The sequence below is a fragment of the Pezoporus occidentalis genome, unplaced genomic scaffold (genome assembly GCF_034315485.1).
Source record: "Pezoporus occidentalis ecotype Australia unplaced genomic scaffold, CSIRO_AGI_Poc_V1 ctg118, whole genome shotgun sequence".
In the NCBI taxonomy this organism is placed as follows: domain Eukaryota; kingdom Metazoa; phylum Chordata; class Aves; order Psittaciformes; family Psittacidae; genus Pezoporus; species Pezoporus occidentalis.
Window position 1 is genome coordinate 4,071,689 of NW_026912972.1, and position 21,444 is coordinate 4,093,132.

A 21,444-nucleotide genomic window follows, 5' to 3' on the forward strand; every position below is an offset into this window, starting at 1 on the left:
TTCTGGGCCCCTTGTAGCTATGTGTAAGCGTAGCCATTTTGTATTTGTTTTTCAAGAGTTTGACTCTTTAGGCCATAAGTTAAAGTGTATTTTTGGTCTGCCTCATATCTCCTTGATATCTGTTCTCATGAATTTGCTTTCTACTTAAGGCTTCCCTTTTGACAGCATTGGAATGTGTCTGTGTGAAAGAGAAAAATCTGCTGAAGGCAATTTAAAGCTACTTGAATACATTAAACTTTATCTGCAGTGTGGTCTTGATTGAACACTAAATTCCTCTTTAATCTCAGTTTTGGCTTAAAAGTAAGAAAATATACCCAATAAGCATATTAGGGTAATTTTTGTTTTCAGGAAAGTAGAAACACTTTGTGTCTCTTCCCTAATTCTTCTTGCACATTTTGCCCCTGCTTTCTATTTTGGGTTACTTACATTCTTCTGTGAAAGCTTCAAGTGTGCATTTTCCACTTATTTTCCCATTTTCCCATTTCAGGATGAAGAGTCCAGTGCTGTTGCCAGTTCATCTCCATTTAGATTTCCCCATAAAATGAAACTAAATCAAAGCCCAGGATAAATATACTTGGTATTCTGTAACTTGAGTACCAGAGTTTTCAGGGTGTTCTTCCTAAGTGATACTTTGAAAGCCTCTTTGGGCTGATTTCATGAGAAAATATGTCAACTTGACCCTTAACTTTAGAAACTGTTGCCTCTGAGCTTAATTTGAGTGGGGGACAGGCATGTTTATTCAATCCTACTACACACCCTTGAAGGAGAAACAGTTGGTATGAGTTGTCACAGCTTCAGAATTGCAAACTGTGTTACTCTGGCTTAGCTTTGGACCTTCCTGCTGCCCAAGAAGTGCTGCTTCCACTGCATCTGGGAGCCTAATCCTTTCTTCAAGCTGACTGGTTGGGCTACACAGGACTACAGCCATAAGGGCCATCATGTGCAATTCAGCCTTTGGATTTGAGCATTGATGCTTTCTGTGGTTTTAGAAAGGAATAATGGTTAAACTTAATCTCTTAACCTTTTTTTCTTTTTTCTCTCCTATGTAGATGTCCACACGGAAGCAGTACAAGCAGCACTGGCAAAATACAAAGAGAGGAAGATGCCCATGCCTTCAAAAAGACGGTCTGTTCTTGTACACTCTTCAGTAGAAACGTACACACCTCCAGGTATCTATTGAGTTAACCTACGTAAATCTTGCCAGGTGAACGTACTAGCAAATATAAAGAGAAAATGCTTTGTAAGTATGTTGCAGTAAACCTCTTCTATATTCATGGCTGCATTTCCTGATCAGCAGGTGTTGGTTGGATTTGTCCTTTGATGGCTTTCCTCAAGATTTTTAGTGTCTCATCTAGAGATACTGTAGCTGCGGAAAGTACACTTGAAAGCAATCCCAGAGTGAGCAGTTGCCCATCACGCATTAGGTATGCTCTCCGAGGTAGTGCCTTGCTTGGAAGGAGATCATCTTGGCAAGAACGTCAGAGCTGTAAATACCATATTCCACGTTGCATAAGCTTCTTTTTTTAAGAGTTGAAGAAAATGCCAGAGCATGAAGTTGCTGCATTGACTTGAAGAACATCCATTAGGTGGTTTCAGCGGTGAGGAACTTAAAACTTCCCAAAAATCAGATGCTCTAATTCAGCATCAGATTGGTTAGGTCAGAATTCTTTATTAAGGGGGAAAAAAGTAATCTTCCTGTTGTCTCACAATGAATTCTCTAGAGATTAGGAAAATCTTTCTCCAGATGACATGTGCTAGCACGCCAAGTGTTTTCAGGGCAGTGTCTTGTATAGAAAGAGGAGGAATTGCCCTAAGCTCTGAAGTTTTGAATGATGTGCTCTTGTCTTTCCTGATGAGTAGAAGCACACTGACCTCTAGTGCCCTTCCCCATCTGATCTATTTCTTATCCCCTTTCTGTAAAAGAGCAGGTCTGGTATGCTGCTCTCTTGCTTCTTCTTTCTGTTCTTCCCATTTAAAGGAAATTTCACTTTTCTTTGCTAGTGGCACTTTTACATATTATTTTTGTGGGTTCGATGGTTATTTCATTAGTTAGTAATAAGCTGCTTTTGTAGTCTTATATATGGTCTTTCTTCACCCTTACATTTTACTGACAAGATATGTTAAGGTGTTGTGCTAAGGATTAGCTTATTCTTCTAGTACTTGTATACTCAGAAGCCCATGAGTGCAGTACTTGTAGCAGGGTGGTTATCGTGCACTCGAGTTTTCTCACATCCATGTTAGTTTTGTATGTGAAAGTTGTCATGAATTCCATAAAGTGAAATCCTGGAGAAAATGAGCTTACGGTGACCATCTGTATACCAAGGCTTTGAGAGAGAGGCCCTGAGGTTTCTGTTTATAGCTCTTCAAATCAGTATTCCTTCTCAGGAACAAGCATCAGTGCATTTTAGGTAGCATCACTCTGTTTCTCTCATTCTCTTGGTGTGACAAATTGCTGTGTGCTTGGCATGAGGTTTAGCACGACAAAAAAAGAACACACCACTGTTCTGCCTAGGATTTAGTGCCCAGAAAAGAGCTGGCATCCAGAATTCTGCTGAGAGCAAAGGACAGCAAGTCCTTCCTATCTTCCTTAACATTTAAAGCCAGAAGGAATCTCCTTGCGCTTGTTTTTGAGAGAAACAAAATATCATTCTCTTTTGAATCCCTTCAGCATTTGAAGGGTTAGTACAGTTCCTGCTGAACCCGCTCTGCCTGAGCTCAGGGCTCTGTGCTGCTCCAAAGAAGCAAAATCTTGAGGAAGTTGAGAGTCTCTCTAAAAGCAAATGGAGATGCTATGGTGAAACGTTAGGTTATGTGATAAAAGCTGGGCTGCACACCTTTGCAGGAGCACAGAGAGTGGCAGGTAGGGGAACACAATATGCTGCCCAAGCTAATCCCAGGAGGCATCAGCCTGTTGCAGATCCATTTCCACAAGCCCAGGAGAGCCCTGGGAATAACAGAACATGAAATCTACTTGGAGTCACTCTCTCCAGGGCTGTCCCTGCAGAGCCTCAGCACCCCTGTCCAGGCATGAAACCCATCCAAATTAGTCAACACTAGAGCACCTTCTGAACTGAGGCGGTGATGCTGCAGGGGAGTACGGGGCACATTCTGCAGGGCAGAAGTACTTTGGGACTGTGTGAGACTTGTTACGGGATGTCTAAGTGAGGAACCACAGATGGGGAGGGAGATAAATTTGGGTGGTTTGGGGAGGAACAAGTGTGGGGTAAGAAGATAAAAAGGTTATAAATGGTAGACTTGCCTGGCTATGCCCTGCATGTGACCCTGCAGTCTGTCACCTCTTGCTGTTACACTTCATTTCCAGTACTTCTTCTGGGTGATGGGCTGTACATTCTCTGTGTGTGGATTGGCTGAGTCAGTGAGACTACATGAGCAAATCACAGAATCCCAGCCTGGTTTGAGTTGGAAGGGACCTTAAAGCTCATCCAGTCCTAACCCCTGCTACGGGCAGGGACACCTTCCACTAGAGCAGGGTGCTCCAAGCCCCTGTGTCCAACCTGCCCTTGAACACTGCCAGGGATGGGGCAGCCACAGCTTCTCTGGGCACCCTGTGCCAGCGCCTCAGCACCCTCACAGGGAAGAGCTTCTGCCTAAGAGCTCATCTCAGTCTCCCCTGTTCTGGCAGGTTAAAGCCATTAAATGAAGTGGGACTGCAGCCTTGGGCTCCTACATCTGGGTGCCAGCACTGGGATGATGAGGATCCAGGAAGAGCCACTTGGCAGGCTGTCTTAAGTCCAGCTAGCTGCTTGAGGGGTCCCTGTCATACCTGTTTGTGCTTATATGGCTTCCATCCTGCTTGTGTGATTGCTTTTGTGTCTTTGTGCTGCTGAAGAGAATCTCCTAACATGCCTGCCCATGTGGTTAGCAGAGAAGACAAGTATACTTGTGCTGGGCTTTTGAAGGTTACAGAAGCGCTCTAACTATTATATTCTGAAAGAAGAGTTAAGTGTTTCTGGGATCTGTCATGCTGTTTCTAAGAGAAAGTGACTTCTTAGCAGATACCTTTATGAGAGAATGGGCCACTGAATAAATTCTGTATCATGGGAGATCAGGCCGTTCAAAACTATCCCAAGGACTTGGTTCAGCTGTATCAGTTCACAAAAATAATGTTCTTTTTATGGGCCTGCCATTATTTGCAAAGTTAGCTCAGCAGGAAAGATCTGAAATTGCAAAGAACGTGAGTAGTGCTGAAGCATCTAGTTTTGTTGTCTTGAGCCATTAAAACACTGCATTAAAATCCATGTATTGGCAGAAGTTCGTGCAGTTAAAACCAGGCCTTCTTAATAACTGGAATCTGTTACCATCAGTCACCAGGAGAAGGAAGCGTCAGATTCTAGTCACAACATTAAATTCAAAACCAACTCCTGACCACAGGAATGGAACTGCTTTCAGGAGTCACCCTTCCAAAATTGTTAATGTCCCTTTGTTTTTGTCCCATGGAGTCTTTCCTCTTTCCCATATGGATTTCCCATGATCAGGACTTGAGTGTTGATGCAGGCTGCATCCAAAGGGTGGTGGTTCTGCAGCTCTTCTGGGTCAGCTCCCAGCAAGGAAGAGCTGCAAGCCAAGTACATAACATTCTGCTCCCAGTAATTAACTCTTGGGACTGCCACAAGCTGGTTACTGGTGGATGTCACCTTCCTACTTTTCTGTTGTATTAAGTATCCTTCATTTTTATAAACATTTGATATTTCGCATTTCAAGTGGGTTTTTCCTTCCTGCCCTACTTATGGAAGACATCTGAAAGCTTAGGAATGTTAGGCTTCATTAAACTTGTGTCTGGATAAGGAGGTACTCTCAGAGTGTGTATTCTTTGCAAAACTTGTTTTTTCTATAGTTTCGTTTCTCACTCTGAAGTGATAATAGATTGCAAATGTGGTGCTTGGTTGCTTTGATTTTTTTCCCAAAACCTGACTGTTTTTAATCTTGTTCCGTATTCCTGGAATTGTTTATTTTGCTTTCTGCCTAAAAGACAAAGGGCAGGTTTGGCTATTCTCCAGGAACACATGGAGGCAGCAGCCAGAAACTCCAGCTGTGGCAGTAGCCCAGAACTGTGACCCAAGGCATGGCCTTGGGAATGGTGATGCACCACAGCTGTATCTTCTCAAAGATCAATTGTTGGGGTGTTTTCATGCCAAATTGTCATGTTTGATATGGGATGGTCACGTAAGGAGAGATCTGGGATTTTGCTTGTGAAAAATTGAGTTAAATGGGCTTCCTAGGAGTTGTGGGTTTAGACCTGTTTAAGAGCAATTATTCAGAAGCTGTTGGAAATGCACCAAAAAATGCAACACCTGGTAACTGAAATTTGCTGCCAAAGGGGAGGAAGATGTTTTTAATGTGGCTTCAGCAAAATGTATATGAAATTGTATATGGTTGATGATTGAAAATTAAATGCCAACAGTAAGGTTGCAGGATTTCTGATGTAGTCCACCACCAGGATTTCCATGTCTGGAGTACAGGAATGGAAACTTCTCTATTTCAGAAGCTCTTTTCCAGCCTTTGGTGACTTCTTAATTGGTTTGGCCATTATCTATGACTCAGAACTGCTCTTCACAAACTGACTTGGATGTGAACTTTTATCACTATATCATAGAATCACAGAATCAACCAGGCTGGAAAAGACCTTTAAGCTCCTCCAGTCCAACCATTCCCCAGCACTGCCAAGGCCACCACTAACCCATGGCACTGAGGCCTCCTCTCCACGGTGTGTGAACACTTGCAGGGCTGGTGACTCCAGCACTGCCCTGGGCAGCCTGTTCCAATGCCTGAGCACCCTCTGGGGAAGGAATTGTTCCTCAGCTCCAGTCTAAACTATCCAGTCAGTGTATTGTTTTAGGAGCTTCCCCTCAATTATCCAGGCAGAAAGTGGAGGGGGAGAGGCCTATGAAGGATCAAGTTCTTAAAATTCAGACATCAAGTTAGGAGGACAAGGTTATTTTTATTTTTCTGTAATAAAGCTGCCTGTTTTTCACTCAGAACCAACTGGAATGTGTTTTCTTGCTATGTAGAGACATCTTTTTATTTGTTATTGAGTGGATAACAAATGTGGAAAATTGAGTGCCAAAAGGGAAACTTCTGGAAAGTTGTAAATAACTGAATTGTAGTAAAAATAGGAGGTCTTTGTTAGACTTCTAACAGCAACAAATACATGTCTAGAGCAAAACCTGCTTTACTAAGCATTTCTCTCTAGTGCTTATTAGTATCAGGTGATGTGGGTAAAATACATGGTTTTAAATTCCATGCTTTTATTCCTATAAGAATAAGCTCCTTTTATTCTTAGCTTAATGCAATTACTCGTTGATTTAACTTCTAGCACAGTGCTTTTTTCAGTCACTTCTTGTCCAAGAATTTGTCAAAAGAATAAAAAAATGAAGACTTCCCCCCCCCCCCCTCCCCCCCAAAAATAAAACAAATGGAATTTAATCAGGTGAGGTGAGATCCAGTTTACCTGTTCCAAGGCAAAATGTTCTTTCAGTGAAATAGGTATGGAATACTCACTGATAATGCCTAGGGAATGTACTGGGTACCTTAGGTAGAAGCCTTTTTTGAGCCTTAGGTCATTCAAAATACAGGTGGCAACTGAAGCTTTGCTTCAAATGTGTTCTGGCTATACTGTGTGGAAGTTGTTGCATTAACCTAAAATGGTGTTGAGCCAAATTTGTGTATGTGAATATACCATTTGCTTAAGACACACACCTCATGTGTAGCACATGAGAACGCAACGTGAAGAACATGGAGAAGCTTCATGTTCCGTCTGTTGGGTCATTCCCACGTTACATGCCTGTCATCATTATTTTAATCACAGACACATCGTCAGCATCAGAAGATGAGGGCTCCTTACGTCGGCAAGGGCGGATCACCTCCACTCCGTTCCAGAGCCATTCCAACGTAGAGCCCTGGCTTAACCGGGTTATTCAGGGCTCCTCCACCTCATCCTCTGCATCTTCCACCTCATCTCATCCAGGAGGGAAACCTGCTGCTGCTTCCAATACTGCTACTGTCACCGCTGCTGCCACTGTGCTTGCAGATCTCATGGCACACACCCAGCTAGGTCAGTAAAGAAGTGTCGTTGGAATAATACCAGATTCAAAAATCCCAAAGCAGGGCTAAACACAAAAATTCTTCACCAGAAAATACCTGTAAATAGCCTTAAAATGTACAATCTACAGACCAGGTATGTATGATATGTATGTGTTTGATTTAAAACATGTTCATGAGATCTGAACATGCGTTCTTCTTGGTAAAATGCTTGATTTATCAAGAAACTAGGGTTCAGTTTTACTGCATTCAACAGCAGAATTTCAAAGGGATTCTATTTCTGGTGCATGCTTTCCAATCTGCATGTATTTACCCCGGACCATATCAGGTTGTGGATTGCAGAGGTGAATTGGTAAACAGCCAGAAGACTAGAAAAACATCCAGAATGATTTGGAAGGTTATGAAATGAGAACTCCTGACTAGGCAAGATTTCAAGCTCAGATGTGATTTTATTGTTTTTCCGTCAATAATAAATGAAGTGTAAAATATAAGTCATGAATAGTCCTTTATTGTGAAACTTAGAATGAAAATGGAGAACTGACAGTAAGCCAAAATGTGAATGTGAGTTTGATCTCAGTCTCTGTAACACTGGAATTTACTTTCTTTGTCATAAATCGCAGAGCACTTTACCCAAATCTTCCAAAAGTCTTGTGCTTTTGGAAGGGTTGGGAGGGAAGGAGGGCGGAAGGCAGTCTCTTCCACCATGGGAGTAACTTTTACAATGGTTTTATACGCTGTAGTGATGACTGATAGTGGATTTATGTGTGTGCAGCAGGTCTGCACTAATATTAAGTGATGGGAAAGGACCTAGAGGAGAAACAGGAACTTTGTATTTCAAATAAATTCTCTCCCTGAAGTAATTTAGAAAAACGAAATGAAAAATTCTGTTTGCATTTCACTATGGGTTACAGTGTGAAGTTCTTGTGCTTCTAGTTATATGCAGTAGGCCTCACGTATCTTATTCCTGGACGTTTCGGGTTTTGGCAGTTTTAGTGCTCTACTTAGCTGACTGTTTGTTAAGCTATGGCTCTATGCCTGTATACTCCATAGAGACAGTTTTGTCTCAGTTGTGACCGAGAACAGGTTAGGTCAGGTGGGAAAGCTTCAGATTCAGATTTAAACTGAGTATATAGGCTTCTGTATACTTGGAGATGTCAGTTAACAGGAGCATTTAAAGCACAAATGCATTTTGCATATACCTGTTCTTTTAGCTTGACTGGCTGTTGGGTTCGCAAGCTGTGGCTGCCCCATCCCTGGCAGTGTTCAAGGCCAGGTTGGACAGGGCTTGAAGCAGTGGAAGGTGTCCCTGCCTGTGGCAGGGGGTTGGAACTGGGTGAGTTTTAAAGGTTCCTCCCAACACAAACCATTCTATGATGATGATTCTGTGACACTCCCAAGCAGTGGAATACAGCAGTATTGAAATTGCAGGGTTACCGTATTTAAGACAGTTGGACAGGTATACACATTATTTTTAAGCTGTTAATCTTTCACCTATAAAAGCAAGTGCAACATCCACATATTGGTTTGGGGGCTTTTGTTTTCTTTTAGTTTCATACTTCCTTCAAATGAATAAGGCCAGCAGTGTGTCTGGGTGTTTTTTTCAAGGTTACCATCTCAACTGTGGGGTATTTCTCAGCTTTTGTTAGAGTAACTGGAAAAATGGATTATCATGGTATTCGACCCAGTATTTATTGAAAAACTGGAAAGTACAATTCCTTTCCCTAAGGGGAAGCAGAGTTACGAATTGTGTTCTGAACTGCTGGGGCTCTATAAGCAGTTTTACCGGGGTTGTAAGAGTGAAGCAGGTTAGGAACAGTTTCAAAGAGTTTATTCGAGAGGAAGTGTCAAAAGGTAGTGTCTTGTGTATCACAGTGGTTGATTAGCTTCCTACAGACAAAACTATCATACAGCAATCTGCAGGTCTAACCCTAGGTCCTGCTAGGCAGGGGTTTTTCTAATGTGTTTGAATCTTCACCCTGAGACTTCTCCTTCGAGACTTTCTTCCTGATGCCTAGCTTCTAATTTTGTCTCCTACCCCATACATTCTTTCTTGGACCACTGCTCTCTCTTGCATTTATCTCTCTTCTGATCAATAATGGAAAGGAGCTTCAGGCTAAACCCAGTTAACTCTTTCCTGCAGTCACAAGTCTGTCCAGACAATTCTTTTTCTGGCTACTCACCACTTCTCTTTCTCTGCTTTGCCACAGTATCTCTAGATGATGCAGACTCATTTCATGGATTCTCAAGCACATGTATTAACAAAATACCCAAATAATCAATGAAGCTAATGCGATTCTTATCCAAGCGTAAATTCTGGAAAATTGAACTTATTCTATGCATAGATTTTTTGCCTTCTCAAGGCAGGATGGGGAGGAAGAGTCAATTCTCTGCTGTATGTAAGAACAAATAGCTATGGACAGCAGAGTTGTTCATAAGGACCCCGATATTTCCTTTGTTGGTAAGGGACATTTATTTGCATGAAATTTGGCTCCGAGGTGTTTGTAAGGTCCATGAATGCTGTAGGTGAGCACCTCTATATGTAGCCAATTTTTTGTGCTTGTTTCCTGTTGGGAATGACTTCTAATGGGGTTTTGTGTCTTTTCTGAGCATTCTCATTTTTTGTGTGATGTCTTTGAGCTGTTCCCAAGTACACAGCTCTTCTGCAGATGTTTCCAAATAGCTTCTTCCTTATGTTATTTTCCAAGCATCTAATTGCAGAGCCTTTGTATTTCAGATATCTGCCTCAGGCATGTGAGTGGAAGATTTGCTTTTTCCCAGCAGCAGTATGCATGATAAAACCTGCATCCATTCAGCATTTCAACTTACGTGCTTCATGCAGGGCTTCTCCCCTTTGCTCCAAGCCTCATAGTATGTGTCGGTCTCTCTTGCCCTCTCACTTGATGGTTATATTGTTGATGGTTATATGTGTACATCACTTTGAGAGTATAGCTTGAGTCACCTTCATGTTTAGCGGTCACAGCTTTCCTCTATAGGAATGCCATTCTGGGGCCTTCCAGTGATGAAGCCACCCTGCAGGTGCATCCCTAATTGTAGTTCTTGCTGGTGTATTCAAGGAGTGGAAGCTTTAGACATTGATATAATCACTGCAGGGTTTCTCAGTTGGGAAGTGTGGACCCCTGAGCTATTACTGCACTATGTGAACCAGGTACATTTGACTCTGATTTCTGTGCTGTATGAAGTCCATGGTTTTGGGATTTTGATAAAGCTAAGAGAATAAAACCAACTAAAAAGCAACTCAACAAGTATACAGAACACAGCAGGAGTGTTTCAGTTTACTCTGAATACATCAGCTTTCTGTATGCTCTCTAAAGTGGTTGTACAGATCAGCCTTACACGTAGTGGTTACCTTTTCCTTTTACTGGTTTTATCCTGGACATTTGTCAGACAAAGTGATACTTTGTCCTTCAAGTACCTTACCCGCATTAAAAGAATTTGTCCTTCCTTGGTACCCAGAAAGGCAGGTCTCTGCAATACAAAAATTGGAAAATATGGGAATGGATTTAATTCTTCTTTCAGTGATTCCTCTGAAACTGCAAAGAGCTGCATTGGTGGTTTGTGTGTCAGCCCCAGAAACCTGTGAACAGAGCTATGAGCACTTGTTATCTTAGTGCTAATCCCTTCCTCAAAAAGCCGGGTCAGAAAGGTGGGTGGGGTGTGTATTTCACAGCTCTGCCTCCATCTCCCTGTGCTTCATCCTTTTTGCAGGATCTGTGGTGTGTTGAGGCCCTTCAGGGGGTATCACTGCAGAGCTGCGTGACCACAAGCAGTTCCTCCAGCACCGTGTCCTTCAGCATTTCCTTTTGCTCTTTAGGATTCTGAGTATTTCAGGCCTCCAGTTCTGTTTTTTTCCTTGTTGGAACACTTCTCCCAGGTACTGCCATTTGCTAACCTGTGGTTCCATTCAAAACTGTTCCCTAACCTGGGTCACCAGTTTGGAATGATGATATTCCCTAAGCACAGCTCTGCAGAACTGTGGTGCAATAAAAAATATAAGTGTTTATTGCTTGTAGCACACACCATTAAAAGGAAAGTGTGCTATGTCTGGCCACAAATGACCACCTTATGACTGCCTCAAGAAACCCTGTGCTAAATTACCTGTTGTGAGCAGTGTGTGTATATCATTTTGACCTCTAGACCAAGGGTGGGTTTAAGTGTTACAGGCATTCCAGCTGTTCTCACTGATAGATGCCCCAGTGAAGAGTGAACGGTGTCTGTACTGCAACATAAAGAGGAAGCTTCTACCTCCAGTATTGTGAGACTATTAAAAACAGGTGGTAAGAACAGCTGTGGAAGGGAAGCTATGGCTGCTCTTACGAACTGCAGGTGACAGGTTTTTAAGTCATCATTTCCTTTCCTCTGAGGCATCTCTCATCTCTCCGTGTCCATCCTCAACATGTGTTCAGACCTAAGTGCATTGTCCATGCCACTTAAAATCTTAATCTGTGTTTCTCGGCAGAAGACTTCCTCTTACAGCCTGCAGAATGTAGATAAGTGCTTCACATTGTCCTTGGCCAGAAGTTCTGTTCTTTTAAACCTCGTGCTTCTGTCTCTTTCTCTTCCTATAGGACTTAAGAGTACTCATTCCAGTCTTGTAGAGAGGCTTTGGCTGCCTGTATTTCTTCTTAGAGATGCGAGATAGATGTTCTTTGTAGACTTGTGCTGTTTACTCATAATGCATCTCCTTGCTTTCACCTTGAAGTGATGAAGTGAGCAACCACTCTCTGTCAGAATTTGTTTGGATCCCTTTGAACATCGGAACAGCTCCTCTCTACTGTGGAGAGGTACCGTGGTTCCTTTCAGGATTTCCTCTGTATTTAGGATTTCAGTTACAGTTTGATTAGAGAAATCAGAGTTCAGTTAAAAACATAAGAAGAATGACGTAAGAAGCAACTTTGGATATATTGATTCTTAAGATGACTAATGAGCTCCTACATCTGTCTTCCATTTCTATAGATAATCACCCTGCACCTCCAGATGTCACCACTGGTCTGGTGGAACATTTACATCATGAGCGCCCACAGGTTGCATCAGTACGAGGAGTTCCCAGAGGCTACAACAGCAGCATTTTGGAAACTGCAGATGGTGATTCTATTATAAACCTCCTGCTTTTCAGTCTGTGTCGCCTTTCCTGAATAAGTGAATCCATCACAGAGCTTGACACCCATTCTGTGCTATGTCCCTGCCCCTCCAAAGCTTTGCAGTAGTATGGTCTATCTGTCAGTCTACCATGGGAGAGGAAACTACTGCATTTCCCATGCTCTGCTGGTGGGAGCCAAGTGCCCACTTCTGTATATTTCTACAGTAAAAGGCAACATAAGCCGTTTTGTCTCATATTTTAATTTTATATTGCCTGAGAGCTTGAAATTTCAGTAACTGCAAACAGACATACACATTTCTATTTAATTTAAAATAAATATATCACATACACAAACAAAAGCAGTGTGGGTGTGTGTTCTGATTGTTTCTTGCTAGCCCTGTAAAATGCTGCAAGATTCATTTGTTTTTTCCAAGCATTGTCACACTTTCAGAACTGAATGAATGTTAAGACATAGCAAATACCTAGACTCTGGAATGAAAAGAACGTTCTTCAGGTTTGTATTGGACTCTCATGAAGGAGTCAGCAGTTTGAAAAGCTAAACTAGAGTGTGAGAAGGTATATTCTTCATCCAGGTAGCTAGGGAGCAGCATTATATTAAAACAAATAACTCCATGGTTGAAACCGTTACTGATTAAAGCTGTTTTTTTTCCCAAAGAAGCTGCTCATCTTGAATGACTGCTGAGCTTAGTGTGATGTTGTAAGCAGTGTGGCAGCATGTGCTTTAGTGTATGCTTATTTATATATGGTAAGTAATAAATCTTTTCTCTTTGGCAGGTGTTCCAGTGAATAGCAGAGTGTCTTCTAAAATCCAGCAGCTTCTAAATACCTTGAAAAGACCAAAGCGCCCGCCTTTGAAAGAGTTTTTTGTTGATGATTTTGAAGAACTCCTAGAAGGTTAATTTCCTTTCAGATACATTTTTCACTCCTTTTGTAAGCAGGTCACAGAAGACCTGGTACTTCTTAGCAAATGCTGTTTTCTTTTCCCAGTAGAAAACAAATCATGGTAGAGTTCATGGTAAAGTTGTTTTATTGGAGACAGAGAGGTCAGATGCTGTCACCAGTAAGACAGAGCCTTCAACTCAACCCTTCTACTCAGTGTACTTGGTCTCCCTTCCTCCCCGACTTTGGAAATTCTTCTGATTCAGCCTAATTTAGGCCAGTGTGATGAGCTGGTGCACACTAAAGACTGTGATCCTTGAAGGAATTCATTGGTGCATCCAGAGATTGTCATGCTTGGTGATAGTCCCACCATCACTTTTTTGCCTCAGAGATTCTAAACTCTGCCCTGTGGTCATCAGCAAATCTATAGAGGGTACTTTTTGGAGTAAGTCAGGGCATAGCTTGAGTATAACTGGTGGTGTAGTGGACCCCTGGAAGTCTATAACAGACCTCTTGCCCAAACCAGGTTCAACTAGATCAGGCTGCTCAGGGCCATGTCTAGTCAAGTTCTGAGCATCTCCAGATGTGGAGATTCCACAGCCTCCCTGGCCACTTGCATTCAGCTGGTGTCTACAAGCACTCCCACATCCTGCTCTGAGAAGCTGCTTTGTAGCTGGTCAGTGCCCAAATACAGTTAGATGAACAAATTTACTTTGCTAGTACATGGAATTTATTATGATAATACTGTTTGCCTGCATGTTAATATCCTCTTCTTGAGATCCAGAAACTTTCCTTATTTTAGATGTTCAGAGGAATTAAATGCATTGAGTGCATTGTGCATATGTCTTGTCTGTGCTCTATGTGAAAGGATAGTCCTTGTACACATTCTGCAGGTATTGGCTAAAAGCCACTGTCTTCTTCTCTGTATGCATGTGTCTAAGCAGAAAGAAAAGCATCTCTCAATGTGACATTCTTGAGAGGCCATTGCTAGGTTCTCTAGTATCAATTTGTTTGATACTCCAGGATATGAAGTTATCGTGGTTCTGGTCTTTCACTGAACTTTTTTCAGGCAAACTGTCATTGAGGTCCACGTATATCACTGTGGAGAACAAAGAGCATCACTTTGAACTGTTAATTGTAGTTATTGCATAGATTGAGTCTTCGCTAAATCCAGCTATGACTTTGTTTTGCCAAGATCAAGATACTTCACCTACTTGAGCAGCTTGGAGCAAGGTTTTAACAGCAGGCTGCTCAGAGAGCAAATGGCTTACAAACCCTGCAGTGTTCCACAGCTGAGAGAGACGATCCAGAAATCAAACAAAACATGCTGTGAGAGGTACAGTTTTAGTTGTAGATAATCTATATCCAGAGCATTTCATCAGGCTTTTTTGATTTGTTTAAAAAAACGTATTATTATAAAGGCTTAGTGTCATTCTTCATTGCCTGTTTCGAATTTGGCACAGCAAAAATCAAGATCCAGTTGTCACTGAAGCCATTCTCTCTGATAATGCCTCTTGACTTGGTGTAGGCTGTTGTTTAAATACATGTGCAGAACAAACAACAGAAAATACATCTTTCCAGAGCAGAGGAGTGAACTAGGGATTCAAATTCTGTGTCTAGATCCTTTGAATAATATTGAATCAGAACACTAAAGTGATGGTAATTACTTTTTGTGCAGCCAACAAATGATTAGCAGAGGAGAAGCAATGATAGCTGTGAGGAAGAGGAAAGTAGGAATGGTTCATAGAATCATCTTTTAGCTGCAGCTTGTGTATTCGAGGCCGGGTTGGATGGGGCTTGGAGCAGCCTCCTCTAGTGGAAAGTGTCCGTGCCCATGGCAGAGGTTGGAACTGGATAAGTTTTAAGGTCTCTTCCACCCTAAACCATACTGTGCTTTTGTAAGGATTGACATTTGCCCTTTTCCTGTACTCTGATTTTAGTGCAACAGCCTGACCCAAATCAACCAAAGCCTGAAGGAAATCAAATGAATGTACTTAAAGGTGAACCCTTAGGCATGGTAACCAACTGGCCACCTTCTCTGCTGGCTGCCCTGCAGCGCTGGGGAACCACCCAGCCAAAAGCCCCTTGTCTGACAGCATTGGATACAACTGGGAAAGCTATTTATACCCTTACCTATGGTAGGTATTGGTGATAACTGTAAGGAAGAATCAGACATTCCTTGTGGAATGAACAATTTGCTTTACTTTAGGAGGGACTGGCTGTGCTCATGACATGCTTTGAGATTTGAATGCAAATTTAGGCAAACACTATCTAGGTGTTCCTGCTCCGGCAGGGGGATTGGACTAGATGATCTTTCGAGGTCCCTTCCAATCTCTAGCATACTGTGATACTGTGATACTGATCCATTGTATGTGAAAGAGATTCTAAAGGAAGTTAATGAAGGGAAATTGTTTATGGTATTGGTTCTTTACAAATGGCTGTTTATAAATTTCAGACAATTGGGGTTTATTTTCTTTAAAGAACACTGAAAATAACCTAGAAGGGACAAAACAGATGACTAATAATACACTCTTTAGAGTCCCAGAGTAGACACAAAATTTCAGCATGGTTTTGCATTCTGAATGCAATTCTTAAAGAGAACACTTGCATTCAGGAGCATTTTACGGATGTTATTGTGGGAAGTAAAACTTGCCTGAATCAATGAACTAGAAGTATTGTAGTCATTGCATTATTTGTAAGATCATTTTGTCCCTAACTGCAGCATTTCTTTCTGTGCTGTGTTAGAATCTAAGTTTCTTGTTTGCATTCTTACAGCTGAAGTGTGCCTACAGGAACTGAGCAGCTGCATGAGTTCCATTACGTTGCAGTGGTGCTGTGAGAATTCCTTAGAACATTGTGTTTAGTTTTGCATTTAGAAATAAAAGAAAGGAAAAGCCAAACTGTAAAGAAGCCAAGCTCTAAATTGTATTTGGACTCTGCCAACTGCACTGAACGGCCAGTTCTGTAGAGGACTGCCCATTTGATGTATCTGAGTCCTGTGGAACCCTTTTTTATAGAACTGGAAATTAGGGGGAAAAGAAAAGTAGAATTGAAGAAGTTTGAGACTGACAAGCACAAGTTAACTGATGCTTGCTACATGGTCTGAAAGGATTGAATGTGGATGTTGATCTATGATAAAGACCCTCTACTAGAGAGCCAAGTTCCAGATGAATGCTCTTTGCCATGGCATGCTTCTTTGTGTTGGGGGGTTCTTGCTTTGATTTACCATTTTCAGGGGAAGGGGGTTGCTACTGCTCCATTTTTTATAAACAGAGTGGTTTGGTTTTCTTAGCAAAGCTCTGCTGGGTTTGGAGGCTGCAAGTTAAAAAGTTGATTTTTATACTGTGTCAAGTAAGCAGTTAAGAGTGTTGACTTTGTATTCAGTAGCTTGGAATAATGCTTTGTTCTGAACTACAAGGTCTCTAGAACTGGCATTTCACAGAACCCAGTAATGTGGCATTTATTCCTACCCTTTGTTTCTTAAATTTCGGTTAATATTTTATCCAGTTTAGGATTACTTTTTTATCCCAAGTACTTTGCTTTCCCTAGAAGTCTTTAAGAAGGAGTCTTATGAAGTGTCTTCTAGAAATGCAGTTAGGTTGTATCAGCTAGGCCTTGTGTGTGTGTGCTCACATGCACTAAACATTAGAAGAATTCAGTAGGTTTGTGAGGTGGGATTGCTTTCACAACACAAATGTTCACTTTTCCCTTATTACTTGCTCATATGACTGTTGACCCTTTTCTAATTCAAGCTGTTGCCTAGTGCATATGTAAAGCACTGAGATTTGCTAATTAAATGTTAACGTTTTAGGCTCGTGGGGTTTAATTTCTGGAATGTCTTTTTTTTCCTTAGGCAAGCTGTGGAGTAGAAGCTTGAAGTTGGCGTATACCTTGCTAAACAGGCTAACCACTAAGAATGAACCATTGCTGAAGCCTGGGGACCGGGTAGGCTTCTGTTTAAAATGGTCTCTGGGGAAAACAGAGAGTGAGGAACCAAAGAAAACCTTGTAATACTGGGAGCTGTAATAGTGGATTATCACACCATTTGCTATTTCTGTTCCTAGTTTGAATATGAACCTGAATATTGTTGCAAAGATTCTTTTTTCCCCACAAATGACAAAGCTGTTCCCTCCCTCTAAATGACAACAAAACCCATTTCTTCATATTCTGATGTATTTTTGTAGGTAGCTCTCGTGTTTCCTAATAGTGATCCAGTTATGTTTATGGTGGCATTTTATGGATGTCTCCTCGCAGAACTTATTCCTGTCCCAATAGAAGTTCCACTAACAAGAAAGGTAGGCAAATACATTCCACATACTATGGTTTTGTAAATAAAGCAAGCAGGGGAGGTATCTAAATCCCATAGTCTTTATGTGGTACCCCTCAGAGCCTGCACTCTGAAAGCAGTCTGGTGCATCAGCTGAGCTGCTCAATGTACATTACATGCTTGGAAAGTGTTTAGTATTTAGTTGCGGGGAAATGGTATGAAGCTAGTAATCAACTAGTTTAGGATATGTAACTGTAGCAATTGTTTTAATTCGGTATTTTTGCAAAGGCATGAAAGTATTTCTCAACATGTAACATAGAAAAGCTCTTTTCAGCTCTCATGCTGAGTAGTGGGAGCACAGGCGGGCAGAGACACCTCAGTTACTGGAAATACCAGTATAATCCCGCCTACATTTTGAGAGTTAAAAAGGTTCCAGCTCTGCTCTTTAGTGCTTCAGGACTCAGAAACAGCATCAAACTAGCTCTCTTTCACCAGACTTCAGTAAAATCCCTGTTGGATTGGCGAGGGATGCACAATCACTGCTTTTGACACTACTTTGCTACTGTTGCTTGCCAGATCTATTGCGAAATCTAACTTGGTTGGTACTAAGCAAAACTAAGCCTTTTGAGCATAGACTTCATGCTTGTGTCTTCTATGAAAAGTCATATGGCTTTGAAGTTCTTTCCTGTGTTACAGATTGCCTCAATACTTTCTAAACATGGAAAGGTTACATTAAACTGTACAAAAGCTTCGTTATTTGTAAGTTTCCTATAATGTGGTTTCTCTGTAGGATGCTGGCAGTCAGCAAATTGGATTTCTTTTGGGCAGTTGTGGAGTAACACTAGCTTTAACCACTGATGCCTGTCAAAAAGGCCTTCCTAAAGCTCAGACTGGTGAGGTGGTGACATTCAAAGGTATGTTTTGAAGCTACTCCTATTTCTTTATAGGATAAAGAGCAGGTATATCCACTGTTGCTATTAAACAACAATTTCTGAGGCACACATACAAAGAACTGCCTTGATTGTCACGTCATTACTTAGTGCTGCTTCTTCCTGTCAGGGGGGTGATGCTGCAGCTTTTGCTTGCCTCCTGTTGTTATGCCTGAATACTGGAAGGGGGGAAATCTGATTTTTGGGACAGTAAGGACAGTAACTTCTCTTTTTCTTTGAAGGCTGGCCTCATCTCATGTGGTTTGTGATCGATGGGAAGCATCTGGCAAAACCAGCTAAGGACTGGCATCCACAAGTACGGGATGCCAGTGCTGAGATTGCTTATATTGAGGTGATCCAGTATAATATACCTAATTTACAGTTACTCTGTTGTAGTTTATATCCCAGCACATTTTCTTCTCTTCTCTTGATGCAATAAAGGAAATTGCTATAGTATTTTTAACTGTGGAGCAAGGATGTTACCCCGGGGTTGCCAGGCAAACTCAATTGAGTAGTTGCCTGAAGATTCGGGGTAATTGGCATTTTTGGATCCCTGGGACAATATGTTCAGTTGGGATAGACAAACAGTGAGATTTTATACGGTATTGGTGTATTCTCCAAACATTAATGTCTTATGCTAGCTTTTTGATTTCGTTAAAAAGCTCACTTCAGTTTTATAGTCAAATATCCTTTCAGTTCATTGCTGTAAATCTTGTAGATCTTGGTGTTAATCTAATGCTTTTGTAAACTTCCTCTTCTCAGTACAAAACAAGTAAAGAGGGCAGCACAGTGGGCATTACTGTATCTCATGCTTCCATGCTGGCACACTGTCACGCATTGACTCAGGCATGTGGTTATTCAGAAGGTAAGTTAGGTACAACTTCAAAATGCTACTCACAGCTTTGAATAGTCAGACCATTTATGTTGCAAAATCATATTTATTGTCTTAAAAGAACTTTAGATAAGCAGTAGCTTTAACTGCAAAGGGAAAGACAAACTTCCTCTTTCATAACTGGTGTGATATGAAGCCACTTGTGAAATGATAATCAATGTTTGTTAAATGGTTTTAACCTAGGATCCTTATCAATTTTATTCAAGAGTCTGGATTTTTCAGACTTCATAATTTAAAGATGGTTGTTGGAAGTAAAGTCACACACTTCCAGCTTAAGCAGTCTGTTATAGGCAATAAGGAAGGGGAGCATAGCTTTGATTTCTTAGTAGTTTTGGGAGTTTCATAGTTGCCTTAGCAAATATTTTGAGTTCTTGAATAGCCTCATAAATACGCTTCTAAAGACTTTATATTTTTTCCATTGCTTTCAGCTGAAACACTAACAAATGTCTTGGATTTCAAAAGAGATGCTGGCCTTTGGCATGGAGTATTAACAGTGAGTATTGGAATGAATGAAAAAACCCTGCAGCGAGTTGCTTCTTTCAGGGGTAGAGTATTGGTATGGGAATGAAGGAATGAACTTTCTCAAACTATTTGCATTTCAGTATTTATATGTTTCAGTAACAGGCTGCACAGGCATAGCTGATGTTTTTACGCATAGTTCTCACAGCTAAATGTAAGAGTTACCCTGTAGCTGTGGTAGTTTGTTTTTTAAGTACATGCTGTGTATTCTTTGAGCCACTTGAAGGTCTAATTTGTCAATACTTTTCTCACAGAGTGTTATGAACAGGATGCATGTCATCAGTATTCCCTATGCATTAATGAAGGTTAATCCACTTTCCTGGATACAGAAGGTCTGCTTGTACAAAGGTAACCCTAAAATATTTTACTTAACCCATCTCTTTATGGATGATTTAAGGAAATGAAAATAATTGTATAAAATACCTGCTCTAGCTGAGGCCAATGCTGCATTATCCAGCTGACTTTGTTTGCCACAGCTTTAAGGTACTCCCATTTCAGTTACATGTGGACTGAGAGATTCATTGCTGAGTGATGTTGATGGCTTCCTCTGATAGACCTTTAAAGAGCCTCTTTTTCTCACCTCAATATTGAAATTTATAGTAAATATTTAAATTCTTTACAATCAAGTCCATCTGGAGGCATTGAGTATGAATGTGTCATAGCAGTTAAATATTTGGCATTTGTGTTTGTTCTTTAGGTTTGGAATCTGTTTCATAAATTTATATACACAAAAGTATCTAACTGGTGTTTATTTTGTTCTGCACATGCACCATAATTGTGTTTTTACTTTCAGCCCGTGTAGCAGTAGTCAAATCTCGTGATATGCACTGGTCACTTTTGGCTCAGAGGGATCAGAGAGATGTCAGTCTGAGCTCTTTGCGAATGTTACTAGTGGCAGATGGAGCTAATCCATGTGAGTATGGGTGCTTTTTCAGTTCAAGGTGAGCTGAAGCACACTGTAAATCACACAGCTCTGCGTCTGCACTCTAGGAGCTCGGCAGCACTGGCTGTAGTTCATCTTCAGTAGCAGTATTTCTTTGCAAAGGACACTGGAACAGAACTTCCATAGAAAATATTCTGAAGGATTATTCTTTCCATAATGAATAGTTGGCAACATGATTTTGAAAGAAGCTTTTCAATTTTCAAGTAAATCATAATGGCATTTTCAGTAGTAGTTGCTTATGTATTGCATGTAGACATAAAATCTTTTGAGTTGCAGTGTGTGATTCTGTACATGCCCCTAGGGCTTGTCTCAGCCATGTGCAAGGACATAAAAATGGAAGCAGTCACAGCCTTAACTCAAAACCAAGACAATATTAACTAGAGTATGTGGTAGGTTCTTGCCTTTCTCTGTCACTCATATGGTGGTGGTTTACAGTAACGAGAGGAAGCAACCAGGAGGTGGTAAGAATATACCTTAGTTGCTTGATTTTGCTGTTCTCATACACCAGAAAACCAAGTGTTTCAGATTCCTTGCAGTTGCATAATGAGAGGTCTACAAATCCTGCTGGCAGAAGATGAAAACCTGAAACTAAGATGTTATTTGTTGTAAACACTGTTTCAGAGCTGATGCTTAAAGTTAGGCAGTTCAGTCTATAGTAAAATGCTATATATATGCTTATGATACCACTGCTATTTCCTTGTTGCTTGCACTTCTTAGCTATATTCAGCTGTGTAGATTCATTTTTTTTTAACTTCATCTTTTTATTAGTGCTGTACTCTTAGATAAATTGACCTGAAATTACACCTAGGATGTAGAATAATCGGTGAAGTTTGCTGC

The 21,444-nt window shown here is 41.1% G+C and overlaps 1 protein-coding gene across 6 annotated transcripts in view; it reads left to right on the forward strand.

Annotated features, from left to right (window-relative positions):
• Positions 1 to 21,444, forward strand: part of DIP2A (disco interacting protein 2 homolog A) — a 99,654-nt gene that overhangs the window by 47,443 nt on the left and 30,767 nt on the right. For 5 of the 6 annotated variants that reach the window (XR_009961641.1, XM_062602938.1, XM_062602939.1 and 2 more), the window contains exons 4-16: positions 1,050 to 1,169; positions 6,827 to 7,072; positions 12,034 to 12,162; positions 12,953 to 13,072; positions 14,998 to 15,195; positions 16,911 to 17,002; positions 17,242 to 17,352; positions 18,115 to 18,238; positions 18,496 to 18,605; positions 19,016 to 19,118; positions 19,574 to 19,638; positions 19,919 to 20,012; positions 20,458 to 20,577. Coding sequence is in view for 5 of the 6 variants with exons in the window: in XM_062602938.1 (XP_062458922.1) it covers positions 1,050 to 1,169; positions 6,827 to 7,072; positions 12,034 to 12,162; positions 12,953 to 13,072; positions 14,998 to 15,195; positions 16,911 to 17,002; positions 17,242 to 17,352; positions 18,115 to 18,238; positions 18,496 to 18,605; positions 19,016 to 19,118; positions 19,574 to 19,638; positions 19,919 to 20,012; positions 20,458 to 20,577 (1,632 nt within the window). In the remaining variant the exon portion in view is untranslated. The remainder of the gene's footprint in view (positions 1 to 1,049; positions 1,170 to 6,826; positions 7,073 to 12,033; positions 12,163 to 12,952; positions 13,073 to 14,997; positions 15,196 to 16,910; positions 17,003 to 17,241; positions 17,353 to 18,114; positions 18,239 to 18,495; positions 18,606 to 19,015; positions 19,119 to 19,573; positions 19,639 to 19,918; positions 20,013 to 20,457; positions 20,578 to 21,444) is intronic. The other variant, XM_062602957.1, reaches the window with a different exon arrangement.